The sequence below is a fragment of the Hydra viridissima genome, unplaced genomic scaffold (assembly GCF_058129835.1).
Source record: "Hydra viridissima isolate aposymbiotic clone 2 unplaced genomic scaffold, HvirCarnegie_v1 scaffold_11, whole genome shotgun sequence".
Taxonomy (NCBI): Eukaryota; Metazoa; Cnidaria; class Hydrozoa; order Anthoathecata; family Hydridae; genus Hydra; species Hydra viridissima.
Genome location: NW_028324310.1, coordinates 9,051,739 through 9,070,897, shown reverse-complemented (window position 1 = coordinate 9,070,897; position 19,159 = coordinate 9,051,739). Strand labels below are relative to the sequence as shown.

At 29.5% G+C, this 19,159-nt stretch overlaps 2 protein-coding genes across 3 annotated transcripts; one reads left to right on the top strand and one right to left on the bottom strand.

Moving 5' to 3' along the window:
- Positions 1–818: 818 nt before the first annotated feature.
- LOC145191653 (glycogenin-1-like) lies at positions 819–12,396 on the bottom strand. Of its 2 annotated transcripts, XM_090066811.1 has the most exons (6): positions 12,207–12,367; positions 11,788–11,832; positions 4,207–4,544; positions 3,162–3,288; positions 1,455–1,626; positions 819–1,293 (listed from the first exon to the last, which is right to left on the bottom strand). In XM_090066811.1, exons 3-6 carry the CDS (start codon positions 4,496–4,498, stop codon positions 1,045–1,047), a joined length of 840 nt encoding a protein of 279 aa, XP_089922937.1. In that variant the 5' UTR covers positions 4,499–4,544; positions 11,788–11,832; positions 12,207–12,367; the 3' UTR covers positions 819–1,044. The 2 variants fall into 2 exon arrangements, with proteins under 2 accessions (XP_089922937.1, XP_089922936.1); XM_090066810.1 differs by lacking the exon at positions 11,788–11,832 and having other exon boundaries at positions 12,207–12,396.
- On the top strand, positions 5,730–7,612 carry LOC149882045 (uncharacterized). Its single transcript, XM_090066813.1, has 2 exons — positions 5,730–5,997; positions 6,086–7,612. Exons 1-2 carry the CDS (start codon positions 5,963–5,965, stop codon positions 6,567–6,569), a joined length of 519 nt encoding a protein of 172 aa, XP_089922939.1. The 5' UTR covers positions 5,730–5,962; the 3' UTR covers positions 6,570–7,612.
- Positions 12,397–19,159: the final 6,763 nt, after the last annotated feature.

Genomic DNA, 19,159 nt, shown 5'->3' with positions numbered 1-19,159 from the left:
ATACATTGACACTCTTATTTGGGGGTGTGAAGCAATTAAAACAAATTGACACTTTTATTGGAGGTGTGAAGCAATATGAATGGTTTTCAAAAAATAAATTGCACTTTTAAAGGTTTTTAAAATTGTCAATAAAATGTCTTTTAAATATTTAAGTGACCGTACATCGCTACAGATAAAAAAAACTCTACTTTTTTTATAAATCAAGAAGTAACTTTTTGATAAAAAGAAAATATAATGATACCACTTTATCTGCTCCTATAAACTCAACCCATAGTTAGTATAGTAAATAATACTACAACCAGAGTTAGTAGGGTAAATAATACTACACATGAATAATTCACACATGATCATCAAAACGTTTTACACAAGAATATAGTTTGTATTAAAATTTCATTGTGATATATATAAAAAAAAAAAAAAAAAAGATTTTTTTGAAAAGAATTTAGAAACTTTTGCAAAAAAAAAAAAAAACTTTTAAAAGATGAGTTTCTTTTTCTTATACCAGAAACATTATGGCAGAACTCAAATGATTCAATGTCACTTAGGAAGTAAAAAAAAAAAAAAAATTATATATTATTTATCAAAATTTAAAATTTAAAATCTAAATGTCAGCTAAAAATATAACAGTATGCTAGGCACAACTACATATAAATGAATGAAGCATCATCACCTAGATAAACGGTGTTATAAAATTGACACTTTAAATATATTAAAACTTTTTATATATCAAAATATATTATTTTTATTCTGTTGATCACAAAAACAAAACAAAAAAAACATATTTGTTTAACTATTTTGTCTCTCTCTCCTTCTCTCTCTTTCTTTCTCTCTCTTTCCCTCTCTCTCTCTTTCCCTCTCTCTCTTTCCCTCTCTCTCTTTCCCTTTCTCTCTCTCTCTTTTTATATATTAATATACATGTAAATTTATTTAATGTTAAAAACTTTATTAACTTACCTAAGATGCTTACATTGTGTTTGGTAACAAAAGAAAACATATAAGCAAAAAGTAAATGAAAAATGGCATAAAAGAATTTTTTAAGAACTACTACTGTTCTTCATTGTTGATATTTTTATCATCTGGTGTTGTATTTTTACTTAACAAAACATCATTAAGCCGCTTTATTATATTTTCAAATTTGTCTTTTCCAGTGTAGTCTGGATTACCAGCCTCCCATTTTTGGCGACGATAATCTGCAGTATCAACAGTATTATCTTTCCATGTTTTATCAGATGATAACTGATCCAAAGATGTAGTAGAAACAGTTGAAGTTGTGGAAGAAGCCTCACTTGAAACCTGCATTAAGTAGGTTAATTTGAAAAATTTAAACCAAAAACTTAATCCTTTACTACAGAAGACAACAATAAAGACATTCCAATAATTATTGTGATAAAAACTGTAGTTTTTAATGTTCTTAAAAGAAGTACTAAAAAGAATAAATATAGAACTTAGCTTACTTTAGAAGATAGAAATATTTCCCACCACTTCTCATTAAAATTGTGTCCCAAATGAGATTGGAGATTTTCTTTCAGAACAGGAGCATTTTCAGAAGCGTCTTTATAATTAAGAGCCTGGTGCCAGGGTTTAAGAGGACCAAGAAAGTGAACAATCTTTACATTTGAGCCATATCTAAAAAAATCAATATGCTGTTACATCATTGAGACATTGACAAACATCTAGTATTGCCACAAAGCCAAGAGACATTAGAAATCTTTTGATAACTTAACTTTCAAGCTTTACAACTCATGAACAAAATGATATTGTTACTTTATTCAAAAAGATAATGAAAAATTGTTTTTAGCACTTATTTTTGAATTCAAATTAAAGAAAGATTTTATATATATATATATATATATATATATATATATATATAAAATTATACTTTTTAAAACAACTTTAAAAAGGTGGTTAAATTAAGAGAGAATTATCAGAAAAGATAATACAGCAATTACTCAATATTTTCTACTGCCACCTTTAGTTACATCCAGGCATTAACTTTATAACTTCTTCAAGTATTTAATTTAAATGTTTGGTAGCAGGTATCTCCAGCACCCTTTAAGTGCCTTTTATCATATGTTATAACTTTATTATATCTTTGAACCATTTGACACCATTTGCTGTGTGACAAGGTGTGTTGACTTGTTGAAGATGGTAGGAAAATCTGGTTCTTTTAGGGAATCTTTCAAAGTCACAAGGTTGTTTTCAAAGATGCTGATGTTAGAATCTTGTTTAAAATTTTAGTTGCAAAACTTAAAAATAACAAACTGTTATAATTCATACACACTGATATGCCAAATGATCCACAAACAATTGCAAATTGTATGAGTTCAAGTAGTTGATGATGTTACTGAACCATAATTTCAGTATGCTGATGAACTCTAACATTTGATGAAGTGAAAACCTTTGTTTATACAATCCTTACTCTAGAATTAAGATAATTTGCAATGGTAGTACACTGTGTTGTTTTTAGAGTTATAATAAAAAATCTTTTATAGAACTTTCTTAGTTGCATATTGTAATAATAGATCTATATTTGTTATTTTCTCACTGTCTTCGTAAATATCTTTACTCAATACGTATACATTTGCAATTACCCCCGAGGCTATAATAAACATTATAAACAATATATGACGCACCCACAACATTCCTTCTGATGCAACACAATAATTGTTTATATATAATGTAATTATTTACACTAATTACACTTTATATACAATGCAATTTTTTACGCTAATTACACATATGTAGGTGCTAATTATGTCTGTAAACAAAAGTATTACTTGTACAAATTAAGTTTTACACTGAATTTTTTACAACTTTGTGACCTTAAGTGTATGGCAATAAAATTAAAAAACAACTTTCAAAACTCAAAAAACACAACTCGATATGAAAATTTTTAAATTTTTAATAGTAATCTATTAGTTAATTTAATTGAGAAATCAGTAAGCCATTAATTACTTTTTAAATTTGAAAAAAAAAAACTTTTCTGATTATGAGTTATAAAGCTTGAAAGCTAAATTTTAGAAATTTTCTTATTACCAATTGACTTGGTTATAATCATGCATGTTCATATTTTTTATTGCTGTTTCCATAAAATATGTAAAATCAATGTATTTAGAATACAGATGTATACACTACAAAGAATAGGGTATTAAAACAGATACCTTTTAAATGCAGGAAGATAGCTGTAGCAAACATTTACAACCATGTTGTAAATAAACGGGAGATGAAACTTTATATCTTTTCGAGACCAGTCAGAGAAATATTCATTTAACAACCCTTGGTCACCACCTGATGATAAAAAAAAATATCTTCATGAAAAATTTCATACATTATATTATTATATAACATTACTACAATATAATATATTAAAACAATATATTATACTATTATATTACATTACTTTAACAATTTCTTGAAATAAAATATGCAGAATGGAATTTGCATGATTCATTTTTCATTTATGTTCATACACCATAAAACCAATTGTATTATAAAGAGTTTAAAATAGTTTTTAGTAAGATTCAGATCAAGCATATTTAAAGAGAACTTCTTAAGAGCACTTGTGACCATACACCTAAAGTAGATATAACAACAGAAATAAAAATGCTTAAATTGTCATGTATCAAATTAGATGCTTAACTTGTTATGTATCATATTGTATCAAATTAGAAAATATTATAATCAACCAACTAAATATTTTATAACATTTTCATAACAATTTTTATAACATTTCTTGATAAACTTGTATACTTGGAAGTATTGAACAACACAATATTTTAATCATAAAAATTTTAAATATTTTAATTTTCAATATTTTAAAAGTATAAATGATTAACCAACAACTTATTCAAAGATTAAAAAAATTTTCCTTTTTTCTGTAAGACTTTAAATAATATTGATTTAGCATGTTTAAATAGTTCTTGCTTGTTATTTGAATTGAATTTAAAATTGCATCATTACATAACACAATTGTATAACTGAAACCTTACATGTTGGGTTATTGTAATTGTTTTCATACAATCAGATACCATTTAAACTGTTAATAATATTGATGAGCCAGGTTAGTTTGTAAAATAATCAATATATTCTGACATTTAATATTCAGACAAAGCGATTATACTTCGAAAAATTCTAAATAACTTAGCAAACAACTCCATTTTATTGGGTGTTTTTGCCTAAAGCTATTGTTAACAAAATCCAACTTACCATCAAAACTGCCTGCATTTGTTCCGAGCTCTTTTAGATTCTGATATGTTTCTTTAGAGGGTTTAAATACAAATACTCCAGAATTAAAACAATCTGGCCAACCAATATCAGGTGCGGCAGAAAATTCATCATAATCAAACAAGTCATCCACATTATGAAGAACCATTATGTCAGCATCAAGAAAAACACATTTGTTAAATTGAGTAAGACTCCATGCTTGCAGCTTTGAAAATGTGCACTTTAATTCAGGTCGATTAAGCAATAAAAGATTACTTGTATCATTGCTTTCCATAAGATTAATGTCAATAATCTCATCCCAGAATTTCAAAAGCTCAATTCTAAACAGTGGAATCATTGATTCGATTAAAGAAATTAGATTTAGAACAAAAATACAGTGTATAAATACATTTTAAATATAATACTACTATGTACACATTAGTAAATGTATATTAGGGTACAGTGAGATTTATATGTTTTTGAAAAAAATAAATTTCAAGCTTAAGAAAAGGTGTATTCCTATGTAAAATTAAATTTCAAGGTAGGTTTGTTATGGACCACTTTTTGATCAGAAAACGTCTTGATACCCAAATTTTCATATTTACACATTATTAAAATGAAAAAAACTTAAATTATTATAAAATAAACAAAATCCGTTTTTATGTAATAAACTCTCCTAATAAGCGCAGCGCCGAATTAATTTTAAAAGATATTTTTACTTGGCTCTCCGCTGTATAAAAGCTTTATACAAGATCGAAGTTTGTTACTATTTTATTCATTATTAGTTATTTAATCGAGATATTCATAAATGTCAAAAGTTAAGACTAGATCATCCACCACTGCAATTTCAGATTTTATTGGACCTGGAAAAGATTTTATTCCTAGTGAGCTTCCTACAAACAGAGCAGTTATTCAAAAAGGGATTTTACTAAAAGAACAAAAAAGCATGACATGCAATCTACACCATAATAAATACTCTAACAAAGATCTTGCTAACGATCTGATTCCATTTGTTCTTGCTCAATGGAGAAAAGCAAATGTTAAGTTTCAACAGCCAGTTATTATTGGTGAGAAATCAATTTATTATAGAATTAAAACCCTTTGGGAGAAAGTAGAAAACGTTGCATGGGGAAGAACTAAAGCAAAAGTAAAAGAAGAACTTATATTGAAGTTAGATAAGCTAATGGACCTCATAACATGTCCTCATAAGATTCTTCTGTGTGAACATGATATGTCTGGGTGTTCTTCCCCCCAAAATTGTAAAAGTAAAGCACATAAATTGCACCTGTATTTTTTCTAAAAAAATTCCAACTATGGAGCTCAGGTGGTTATACAGTCAAAGAAATAAGACAGGTGAAAAGTCTGACATGCAAATGGGACATGCTGATAAGATTGAGACAACGAAACTTAGAAAAAAATATAAGAGAAAAATCAGTGACGAAATGCACACACACGCACGCACGCACGCACGCACACACACACACACACACACACACACACATATAAAACAAAAATAATATTTGTAAAAGTTTGGTTTTAGGTCACAGAAAAACAAGATATAGAATTATATGAAGAATATCAAAAAAATATTTCTCCTGATATTTCTCTCAATGACAACTATAATCCAGTTAATGGTAACTTTACTTTAAAACAAGACAATGAAATTAAATTGTTGGTTGAAAGGCTTCTAAAGGATAAATTAGGTGTCTATGCTTTCCTTGTAACACGATTTTTAGAAAAGAAGTCAATAAAAAACACTATGTCAATAAAAAACACGGCAATGGCTAGTATAAGGTAATCATATAGATTATTATTTTGTTGAGCAGCAAAAGTTTGGATGATGAATTAATAAAAATAAATATAAACTAGTTTTATTTTATAGGTTTGGGATTTCACCTGCCGCAACTGCAGCAATTGCTACAAGTTATCTGCAAGATTTAATTGAAGCAGGATTTCTCACCCCTGAATACTCTTACCTTGCTTGTGATCCTTCTAAGTTGACGAGAGCAAGAAAAAAAATCATGGTAGTAGCAAAGAATAATGACAATTTTAATCTTCCAAAAGCAGATAATATTGGCATTTACTTTGATGGAAGAAAAGATTCAACAAGAGCGATGATAAATGATTCAAATGGACAACTACATCCTATTATTATCAAAGAGCAGCACATTACTGTGACTATAAAACCTGGTGGTCGATATCTTGGTCATTTTACTCCAAATGCACATACTCATTCAGATAAGCCAGCTAAAAAGATTGCTGAAGGTGTTTATAATTTGCTGCAAAAATATAATCTTACTGAATCATGTTTAGTACTTGGAGCTGATAGTACTTCAATTAACACTGTTAATATAATAAGATGTTAGGTCACAAATGCCACTGGGCCATATGCATGCTTCATTCAAATGAGTTATTTTTGCGTCACCTAATAGAAGAAATTGATGGACTAACATCATGTAGTACTGGCTTTGTAGGTCCTGTGGGAAAATGTCTTGCTGATGTTAATAAAATGGAGTACAATCCTCAATTTAAAGCTCTTCCAGAGGGAGAGAGCTTTGTTGACATTCCAGAAACAATACTAAAAAATATGTCAACAAATCAAAAACAAACCTACAAGTTATGTAAAGCAGTTAAGATCGGTGTATTGCCACCTAATCTTAGAGAAATTCAATGTGGCCCCTTAAGTCATGCCAGATGGCTCACTACTGGCATGAGAATAGTCTTTATGTGGACAAGGAAACATGACTTAACTGATCAGAATTTGAAAAATCTTGAGTTACTTGTATTATTTGTTTACAATTTTACTTTAAACTTTTTTTTGACATTAAAGTTAAAGACAGACTTGAAGATGCTTCCAATCACATTCTGTCTCAATTGAGAATTCTTAGAAATCAACCTGTTATAGTAAGAGAAATTGTGACTCCCTACATCCAGTTAGGCGCTTGGTATGCGAACCATGAAAGTTTATTAACCTCTTTATTATCTAGTAATAATGCAGAAGACCGCAACTTTGCAGTTGACCGAATTTTGGAACAAAGGGGTAATAATATCCTTGGAGACATGCGAATCAGACCAAGAAAAATACCTAAACTGAACTTTGAAGCAACAAATCTTCAAGAGCTAGTCAAATGGGAAAATGGTGTAGTACAAGAACCTGTTTTTACTTGTTCGCTCACTAAAGATAAGTTGGTATTGCTAAGATTGACACCTCTAATAACTCCTTCTGTTAAAATTCATACTCAAAGTACCGAGCGTGCTGTAAAACAAGTGACAGTAGCATCCATGTCAGTAGTTGGGCCAGATGCAAGAGATAGATATATTAGAGCTAGAGCTCAACATAGAGAGTTGCTACCTGTTTTTAAAACAAAGAAAGAAATTTTAATAAATTTTCAATGTCAATAGATTTGAAAGATATGTTGTTTTATTTATTGTTTTTTTAATAGTGTTATAGTAGTGTTATCAAAATATTATTTGAGTAAGATGGGATAGACCTCCTGTTTTTTGGGGAAACCGCATCACTGGCACCACCTTTGTTTCTAATGAAACAAAAAAAAACAACTGTTATAAGCAAATTTGTTAATCATTGAAACCTCATTGAAAATTGAAGACCCTCTCCCCTGAAATGTCCAGAATCTGCATTGCTGGTAGGATTCATGCAAGATAATGACTTTGAAACAAGTATCAAAAAAACTTGCAATTGGTCTAGAAACATTATTTGCATTTAATATTTCATCGCAATGAAAAAGAAGGACATGTAAAACATAATAAAGGACAAATGTGACAAATAAGATTTTACTAAATTTTGCAATTTCTAAAAGTGAAAATTTGGGTATCAAAACTTTTTCCGATCAAAGATTTTTTTAAGGAAACCCTATTTAAAATTTGATTTTACATAAGAATACACCTTTTCTTAAGCTTTTAGAAGAAAAAAAAATTCTCGCTGTACCCTAATGTATATGCTATAGCATTATATATAATTATAGCATTTTTATAAACTTATTTAGCTTATGTGTCTCTTACTATGATCTTAAAGGCACTTGATTTTGCAATTTTAAAGAAAGTTTATCCCAATATTAGAGGTGGATATTTTCTAAAAATAATTACATTAATTTGGTTGCTTTTTTTTGTATTCATTTACATGCCTATCATTATCCTTGATAGTTGACAGATCTAAGAGAAGATGTATTCAATAATCTGAAGGGTTAATCTGATTCAAGAGCAGATTATGATTAGGCTACAGAGCTTTTTCTGATCCACTGTGACTTTCAAGTAGCTCAGCTAATAATAGTAAAAGTCAAGTATTGGATTGCATTTATAAAAATAAAATAAAAATTTCCACAAAATAGCTATTACACGTCTATCAGAAAACTGCAAAAAAATTTTGCTAAGTATCTAGTTTAGTAAAATCCTAGAAATATGACCATGGTATTTATGACATACTGCTTTTTATTCAAATAGCAAATTTGTATTTATAGTGTGCTGCAAACTGAGAGTTATACACCAGTAGAATACATTTATTATTACCCAAATTATTTTTAAGTTTCTTTAGAGGTTTGTATTTAGCTGCATATGAATGTAAAGTATGTTTTTAATACAAAAAACAAGTTTGTTTTATTTCTTTATGGCAATAATTGTCTGGGTCATTAACTAGAACCTAGCAGTACATTGTCAACGATTAAATTGAACCTTTTTCATCATCAATCTCACTAAATTCCTTATCTAAAAATGTCTTAAAATTTTCAGAATTTGGACATTCAGCACATCAATCCAATATGAGCTTATCATTGTTTGTATCACAAACTAAATATACCATTAGATCTTAGTATGCAACATTCCATAAGATGGTACTTACAAGGAATTTTAAAATTAATGGTGAGTACAAATACAAAGTGTATTATTTGCTTAAAGTACAAAAATTAGCAAAACAATTTTAACAGTAGGGCATCTAGTTTAAAATTTAACATAAAGTTTGTGAAGGTTTCATAGAAAGAATCATTTTTGTAGTGGAAAACCCACCTTTAAAATTAACACAATCTTCATTACCAGGCATTATTTCAGAAAACTTGTCATCTCGGAAGAAATCTTGAACTAAAGCTAAAACAAAACCAGGCGTTTTCTGTCAATTTTAATATTAGGTTTAGCAAGAGTCTCTATTTTATCTTAAGTTTCTGGGCAAGTTGAATAAGGTGTTCAGAAACTTAGAAGTATTCTTTAGCAAATTTTCAAGACCATTATTTAGATGTAAGGGTTTTTATTTGAACTATTTTTTTGTTTCAACTTCATGTTTTTCTTTCAAAATGTCCATTTTCTTTCATCTATTAAGAAATTGGAGGAATTCAATAAGTTGCCACTAAGATGATCAAAATTAACCCTGTAAACACATGCTACTCCTTCCTTTTTTTTTTTTGTGGGCTTTCTCTACTTCCTATTTTGTCATCACTACTTGTTGGTGCTGTTCAAATCCACAAAGTTTTAATGGTGAGATGCCAATTGCTGATAAAAAGTTCTAATTTTGTTTACAGAAGATTTTCTTTCATCAAAAATGAAACTGACAACAATTTAAATCTCTATTTCAGTATCAATAGCTTAGTACATTTTGACTGAAACTGAATACAGGAGCAAGAAAATTCCCATCCTGGTTTACAGTCTGTAAATTTGAAATTAGTCTCTTGTGACATTTCAATAGATCTAAAAATTTGACCTAAAAGAAAACCAAAGGTATTCAATTGCCATTGTACTCTGTTTTGAAATGTAAAATATATTATTCTGATTTATTCCTTCGTGAGTTACTATAAAAGCTAATCATATTGTTTACAATTTTTATTGTTCAGATTTTCAATCAGAAATATTTACCTCTAATCCTCTTTTGCTTCTCTTAAATAAATTATTCTTTAAAATAAATAAAAGTCTAAATATATGGTCATGATAATAACATAGTCTTAATGTCTTCATCTGATATAGTTTCAAGGAAGCCAGATATCCAAATATAGATACGATATAAATTTTTTGCCAGTTTGCAAAAATCGTTTAAACCTTGTAAAAGTTTGCAAAAGCTGATTTAGGATAGTTGTAAAATAAATCATTACCAAATCCAAAAAATTCCATTTTATTAAACTAATCTACCTTTATTCCTATTCTATTCTATTTTATTACAAAAAGAAGTATCAAAATATATGTGAATTTATTTTAATAAACAATTACAACTTTAAATTTCTTTATGATTTTTTTAATACATGCATGAAAAAGAAGTATATCACACACTTAATGACAAAACAAAAATAGGGCTACAAGGACATTTTTCTATTTGAGTTTTGTCTAGTGAATTCATTATAAATTTTTAAATGAATAGGTTTATATTTATTTTGAATTACTTTAGTTAGTTTTTTGGATTTCTTACCATAAAATCTACAAATCAATCAATTTTCAGCTCTAAGCTGCATCAGCAACCAAGGCAGAATAACTATTTTAAATGACATGATTTCATTACAAGAAATTAAGTTGTGTTTTTTTGTCTTTCACTCTGTCATCTTGCAAAATTAAAACATAAACCAATATCTAATATATATGCAGCTTAAACTTTATAAATCACAATCTGAAAACTATTCTTATAAAAATAAAGACAGTAAATAATAAAGACAAAATTTTACTCAGAGACTAAAAACAAGAATTAGAGATTATAATTTCCAGTTTTAATTTGTCATGATTGAAATATGCATTTGTTTTAGTCTTTATTCATGACATATTCTAAGGTATTAATCAGTTTTTAACAAAAATCAGTTTTTATTAAAATATTAAATTGGTAAAAGCCTTACATCATTGAGGAAATCAGGAATCTGGGTTTTCTGATTTCCTCAATGATGTAAGGCTTTTACCAATTTAATATTTTAATACAAACTGATCTTTGTTTTAAAAAAACCCAGATTTCTGATTTCTTAAAAGAAAGATAAAGATTAAGCATTCTATTTAAATTAATACAGAAAAGATGGTCATGTTAAAACCTTTGATTACAAATATAAAACTCAAGAAGTAAGATATAATAAAGAAAACTTTAATATTTCTATAAAACATAAGCTGTTTTAAATTGCCTAAAGATTGTAGGAAAGGCAATCAGTATTGTAAGACCAAACCCTTCTAAATTTGGTGATCTTTATTGAAATCGAACTATTGAACAACATAATGGGCAATCAAAATGAACAGATTTATTTACCTGAAGTACCATAAAACAGCTTATCACTGAATAATCCTGCTCTCATAGACTCAAAAGGAAAGACATAATCCAATTTAACATCAAAATTAAAAAAAGGTCTGTTAGAAGGTTGGACTCTTAATAGCAATGTTGTGGGATTAGTGCTTGATGCTGTAGCTGATGTAAACAGTGTTATCCATAATATTGATAAAAAACCATTGAAGAAAAATTAGATTTAAAATTTCTTTATTTTGGCCCCAAGAAGAGTAAAATTTATGCATAATTTAAAGCAAGTTAGTCAGTATTGGATAAACAGATGCCAATGTAAGCTTCGCACATGGAAGGCACTTAGTTGTTAAAGATTAAAGAGCATATCATAAAGGATTTCACAAATCTACCTCTAAATGCTCCATATCCCAGAAGAAACGTCATAAGTAAGCGAACTAGTATGACAAAAAAAGTCTTAGAGGTAAAAAATGACTTTATCAATATCATCTTCTTGCATTTGTTTTTAGACCACATTAATATATAAATGTAAATATATGGATAAGCCAAAAAGTAAAAATTAAGAGTGAAAATTATAGCTTTTGAGCTAAACAATATATAGTTATGTACATAAAATACTGAAGTATGCTCTTTATGTTTTGTTTTTTTTTTAACAAAAAAAAAAAAAAAAAGCACCACACTTTAATGAGAAAAAAAGTCATAATAATAAAAAGACTTAGAAAATATCATACCTTTTTATAAACACAACAAAGAAGCATCCTGACAAGCTAAGAGCTTAATTATTAACTTAAAAAAGTATATATATATATACCGTTTTACACTGGAAACCTCATTTGTAACCATCAGTACAAGCTTTCGATTTGTTTCAGTCAATCTCAATGATTTTCCTAAAACAATTGCTCCATTTGCATAACTGTCATTTGTTACTAAGCTAACATATGCTTCGGACATCTTTATATATTAGGAAGATAGCTACAGACTGTGAGTAATAAAAATAAATTTATAAGAAAAAAGTAATTGAGAAAGTATCTTACACTTGTTCTATTAGACAAACTCAAACTTTTAAAAAAATTAGAACGTTATTGTTATTTTTTATTTATCTATTGGTAAAATCTAGCGTTTTAGCTATTAGCTGACTGAATACAATTTGTCTGTGATTTATTTGATATTACATTAGGGCGCAATGAAGAATATTGTGAAGTTTTAAAGGTGTTTTAAAGGTGTATATTATTTACGTTTTCAATTTCAATAGAGTTAGTTGAAATACAAAGAATGTTTCCGAACTATATTATGTAACTAAAGGTACAGAACGTTTTGTACAATCTTGCAAATAAAGCAAAATAGATTTGTTTATTCGCATTTATGAAATGTGAACTTCCCGCGCCCCTCGGTATCCTAATATGTAAAAGTCCTTGTTTCTTCCGATTTTTGCATCTTTAATTTGAATATATATATATCCAAAAAAAGTATTGAAAGTACACTTCTTTTTATCTAGCTTCAAACTTAGTCCATACCTCTTCGAAAAATTTAAAAGAATCGTTTATTCCATACAATACTTTTTTTCTTGTATATACTCACTTTAATCTGTTTTAAAATTTGTAATATAAAATATTGAGTCGAGTATATGGTTTTCTTTATTTCCAAATGCAACTCCAAATTTTGAAGATTTTTAATCAATGATGGAGAGAAATAGCTACGTGTATAAGTGCCCAGAGAGATAATTGTGTATTAAAATTTTGATTTGAACTTATAAATTGAGGCAACAATTATTACAAGGTTAGATGCATTTTTTAATCATTTTGTTTAAAGATTAAGTGTGTAAAATAAAAATCACTTTTTAACGCAAGGTTATTGAATTTACTTGTATATATCTTTCATTAGCTTTAAAAACAAATTTATAAAAGCATTTTATAAATTTAGAAAAAATTTATAAAATGCTTTTATAACATTCCAACTTTAGAAAAAAGGAAAAAGTGCGCTAAACGAAAGTGGAGGCAAAGTATACTTTTGTTTTTACAAGATTCTGATGCGATCTTTCAGCTGAAGACGTGGCAGCACACTTTAACAGTGCGTGTGCTGATTTTTTTTCAATGCCATCTGTGAATGTTTCTACTTTGGGCAAAAAAAAAAAAAAACTCTATAAGAAATAATACTAAAAGTGTTTTAAGCAAGTGCATCTGTCAACGAGAGTAATTTTAGACTGTACTGAACTGTACTATTAAAATGCTAACATCATTTTAAAGGCGGTCTGCAATCTTTTCAAAACTTACTATAGCGAAAAGATTAGCAGTATAACATCAAATTGAGCCTTTGCTTTTGTCTTCGATTGCTATGTTGTTTATCATTTCTAATAAATGTATCATTAAGGGTTGCTGTGTATATAATTTGCTTGAGTGAGGAGTCACTGTAATAGTTAATAGAAGAGACCGCCGAGCTGTTACTGTTTATCGGATTGTCGGATTGTGCACCGAACTGTCTTTGCTGATCGGTTCAAATGATTTACGGATTGATTTGATCCGAAGATAGTGTATCGGAAAATAGTTCGTTAAATTTTTTTTGGATTATAATTTTGCGGATTTATGCGGATTCAGAACAAAAAATGCTTTTGAAATAAGATTCATTTTTATTTATTCCTAATATTTAATTACACAATGAAACGAAATGATTTATATGTTAAGAAGTAAAAAAGATGTCTAAATCAGATTGAAAGTTTATTATTTTCTGAATTTAATTCCTGGCCACATAATGTCTTGAATTTTGCTGATTTGTTTAGTGTTTTCTTTCATGTATCCCAACATCTTAACCTATGAGATTGAAAGTTTGGTTCTTCTAGAGTTGTATATGTTTCTTGCTGTTGAGAAAAGTCTTTCAGATGTTGATGATTGACATTATTGGGTAAATTTAATGCTTTTACTTCCAGATTTCCAGTACATTTGTATTTGCTGGAACTGGCTTTGCATTCAAATACCCCTCAATTAATGTAATCTGCATCCACAAAGCACATCACCTAGCTGTTAGGGTCTAAAAAATCAGCAATGGAGTATTCAATATTCATCAGTTCGACAATTTTGTTTAGATCTTTATTGAAGTAGTTAGCAAGCTCTGATGAGACCTCGGTTTTTGGCTTGATCATCTCTCTTGTTAATCTTCCCCTGATGTTGAATAAGCAGTTAATAACGGAACAGATGCTAAAATTATTTTCGCTGCTGCATTTCTCGGAGAATTTTGAGAAGCTTTTCAGAAGTCAGATGACAGATTGAATAGATTCCACTTCTTCTTCTGTTCTTAAAAGATCTATCAACTTACAACCACCAGAAACAGTGGGGTTCAGATTCTTTAAAGAATGCATCGGCGGAAGAAGATCCACCACACACTCCGTTTCAAGGAGGTGAGAGTTTTATCTTGTGTGGCATCTCTACACTAATTTTCTTCTGGAGTTATTTAAGGCTTTGTCAGCATTAACTAAAGTCATAGCTTTTTGACAGGACTGGTTGAAGTGACTGACGAATTTTGTTATTTTGTAGCTGAGAATTGACCACTTCGGACATCTTTTAAAATCGAAAGCACCACTGACAACTAGCTTTAGAAAAAAAAAACATAAAAATGATCGAATCGGATTAATATTTCGGATTATTTATCGAATTTAAAATCCGCAAGAACGGATCAGATTACTAATACGGATTATTTTTCGGATTAAAAATCCGAAAACACGAATCGAATTACATTTTCGGTTTACTGACTTTTTTATTGAAATATTTGCCTCAGTATTTCCTTAATATTTGCCTTAACAAAACGTGATTTCCGAAAAAAAATAATTATTTAAAAGTTATTTGAAATTTTTTCTTAATACTTCTCTTTATAAAAAGTGATATTGAGGCATGCATAAAATTTTCGTAAATAGAACTAATTATTGCCTTAAATATTAAAATTAAAGTAACAATTTTTTATCTCTATTTATATTTTTATTTAATTTGCAAAATATTTAACGATATTTCAATTTAATTTGTAAAATATTTAATGATAGGACTGTTATAATCTGCAAAATAAGTCGGATTGGCTTTGCGGATTTTACGAACCAAATCGTTGGTGCCGAGCTAATAGAGGTTTTGATGTTACTGATGGCTCGTCAGAAAATGTCACATTTGATACACTTCAATTTATAAATAGAAAATCATTACTTACCCTTGAAACAGAATAAAAGACTGGAAGAATTGCTGCTGTTTGTATACATGTAGAACATGCAATTGAATGTAACAACCATATTTTATAAGCAACATTTAAACTCCCCATGATTCTGGCAAGCAGTAAAGTTTGCATAATCTGTTGTTATTTAGCAAAAAAAAAAACTCCAATAATTTATTTTAAACACATAAAGTGTAGTATCGGTATGGAGTAGCTTTATTTTAAAATAGACTAAAAAAATGTTTGTTCTAGTGTGAAAAGTAAAATGCATTTAATTCAGGTAAAGCAGTTCCTTCCCTTTACTGTTGAAGAAATTTGATGTTCTCAATATAAATATCATATTAAATGAGAACAATTATAACAAAAATTTTCATTTTTTAATCGAGTCATAACATCTTGATAAAGTTAAACATGGTCTATGTATCAGTTATAAAAATCAATAAAAACATTCGTTGCATTCTTTAACATCTCAGTTGTTTATTTGAGTATGGACACTTTATTGTTGGAGTTCTTATTTTCTCATTGACAAAGACTAACCTGTTAGGGCTTGTACAAATCCACGGCCATTTTGGATTAACGATAAGCCTATATTTGTGATCGATCATGACAATTAATGCTGTCAGAATTGAAAGTTTCCCTTGATGAGATATACGCCTTTTGGTCAAGGATTACTTAGATCGAACAGGTAATAATGTCAACTTTTCCCAAAACATACTAGGCAATAATTGGCATCTATTAAAGAGAAATATTTAAGCATTTTTTTGTAAAAAATAGCTTTATCTGTGCTGGTAGTAGCATTAAAGGTGTAAGGTTAAGAAGTATGGGTTCTAGGGTTATGTGGAAATGTAATTTGGAGGTTTTTGATGTTGATAGCCTGGGGATAGTTTTGCTAGGAAAGGGCAAGGTCTGTTAACTATTTGGTTAGAAATAAATAAAGTTTAATCGTTTAAGGGTTAAGGCTATGTTTTCCGTTCTCGGTTCTATTAGTGTGTAATGGTTAGCACTCTTTTATTCATTATGTTTATAAAAAACAAATGATACTCTCTTACTCTATTTGTAGTGTTTACAACTGTTTTTATTGATTATTCTTCTTTAGCTCCTCTAGCTTTAAATAAACACCTTTTCTTCTTTTTTTTTATTTCTAACGGTGAAACTTCTACTCAATTTTTTTAACCAATTTTTTACTGACTTCTATCACGAGCCCCTAGTGAAGAATGTTTTTTTACATTTTTAGAATAAGGAAATGTTTTCTGATAATAATTATAAAAAAAACTTTCTGGGGTTAGTTGAAAGGTCTTGAATCATGTTTTTAATGCCCTGTGATTAAAAAAAAGCAATGTTTTTAGCCTTATAATTTAAGTTATAGTTAGAGAACGGGGACCCGAGTTCGGATCTGGGTAGTTATTTCGAATATTACCCGAATTTAAATATACCGGCTAAGTATCGGAATGTTATAAATACCCATTCTTTTTTAAATTGGGTATTGTTTTTAATACCTGGTACCAGTAGAAATACAAGAAGCAGGAAAAATACTCGAAACAATTCAACTCAATTAATTGAAATACAAATGACAAAAAGAGTTGAAATATGAATATTTGCACTGAAGGAGTTCAATTTCAGCATTAGGTAAGTACCTAGGCCATTTTAAATCTGGAATTTCATTCAATAATTTACTGTTTTCATTCATAAACACTAACTGCTCCACTTTGCTCACACTTAAATTTGTTTTCCTTACAGTGCAAATGTTCCACTTGAAAACACTTTTTCAGAAGTGGCAGATGATGCTGGGATAGCCAGAATCTGCCAAGCAAGCTTTGCAACCATCAAATGTCCAAAATGTCTAATGTTTTTTCTACTAGTGTATCACCAAGGTATTTGTCTACCTCCTTTCCTATGTTTTTATTTGCAGCTAAATTTTCCCTCCTTTTTTTGTATTTGTTGCTCCATACCTTTGTGTGTGTTGATGTTCAAACAAAGTATTCATCAAACTGTCGGCATCCAAAAAGTCAGCGTTCTCTATGTTTTAGGATGGGGTTTCAGGTGGCGTAAGTTGAATTGTGGAGTCTCTGTCAACGAGGTGCTTCAGTGCGTTCACAAGGGTTTTCCTCGCAAGGTCTAAAAAATCCAGTCTTTCGGTCATCACTCCTTTTGTTTGGGTCACAAGGTACTCTATTCATGCACTTCTAAAGTGTTGGAAATCATCTATCAATTTCCAACAAAAACTAGTTTTTCACTTCTTGGATTAAGGGATCTGTCATCTACTTAGTTTTCGAAATCCGTCATCTTGGATTAAGAGATCCTTCATCAAAATAGCCTCGAGTACTGATAATGGTTCTCATCTCTTCCTAGTGATGTCTGCGACCAGCCTTACTTAATGAATATCACACCTTCTTGGTCTTGGCCTTCCTCTGAGTGATTGTAATTCAGAGTCATCAGAAACGCCTCAAAAGTATCATTTTCCTCATTCTTTATCCTTTCTTTTCAACTCCGTGAACTGATCTGCATGTTTGCCTTTGAGGTGTTTGCTCAAAACATTTGTACATCCCTGCTTTACAGTTCTTTATGACACTCATTGCTGATGGCTTTGACATTATTGGTCATAGTGAAAAACGCCGAAGTGTTTCATTTTTTGGTCATCTGAAAAGAAAAGAAGATTACTCGACTTTTTAAAAAAATTACCTGAGTAATGTGTAGTTCCGATAATCGGGTGCCGTCAACCGGGATAACTTTGGTCAGTTTCGGCAAACATCTCTGAATCTTATTCATTTTTTTACAGCTTTCTCTTGTGGTAATAACATTATAAGTCTTGGCTATAGGCCTCTATATTTATTTTTTTAATTTTTTTATTAAAAATATTTATTTTTAAACGCCTAAAAGTGACCAACTTAAACCCAGGTTTTGGGGTAACATTGGTCATTTATTATTTGTCATGTTTGATCTATAATACCCCTGCTATGGGGTAACATTGGTCACTTTTTGGAGTTTTAAAAAATCATCAGTGCTTAAACACTTAAAGAAACATGAAATAAACATTTAAGTGAACAAAAAATTTTGTAACTAGCTCCCTGTTAATCTGCAAAAGTCATTAAAAGTCATTTTCAAGTAAGTTATCATCGTCATCTGAGGATGATGACACTTGTTCAACTCTTACCCTTTTCTTTTTATTCTTGGTGTTATTCTTTGATGTGGTAGGAATTGTATTATTCACCAGATCTTGCGGTGTTATCGCTTAGACAGGTGTGATCTTTTTTCCTCTGGTGCGCTTTATTTTCCCATCCTGTCCACAATGTTTCACTATAAAACCTGCTATAGCTTCATCGAATACTTCCTGAACAGTACTACCGGTACTTCCTCCAATGTCTTTGTTAACCTGTGGTAAACGCTTCATGACCATTTCTCTATCGAAGGGAAATATTCCACGCCAGATCTCAAATTATTGCTTTTTAATTGACGTTACAGTAGAGCAAGGAGACTGGGGAACTGATTTTTTGGCGTTGATCCTTTAATGCGCGATTCCCTTTGCCAATTTACCAGTATCCTGCGCCATTTTATCTTTAGCGGACGGAAAACAGCAATGTCCAG

Excerpts from the sequence above, each read along its gene's own strand:
- LOC149882045 (XM_090066813.1), top strand. The coding sequence starts at position 5,963 with ATGTCAATAAAAAACACGGCAATGGCTAGTATAAG. Across the intron at positions 5,998-6,085 it reads ACGGCAATGGCTAGTATAAG|GTTTGGGATTTCACCTGCCG; the intron begins GTAATCATATAG and ends TTTATTTTATAG.
- LOC145191653 (XM_090066810.1), bottom strand. The coding sequence starts at position 12,346 with ATGTCCGAAGCATATGTTAGCTTAGTAACAAATGACAGTTATGCAAAT. Across the intron at positions 4,545-12,206 it reads GAGGTTTCCAGTGTAAAACG|AATTGAGCTTTTGAAATTCT; the intron begins GTATATATATAT and ends TCCACTGTTTAG. Across the intron at positions 3,289-4,206 it reads AAATGCAGGCAGTTTTGATG|GTGGTGACCAAGGGTTGTTA; the intron begins GTAAGTTGGATT and ends TTTTATCATCAG.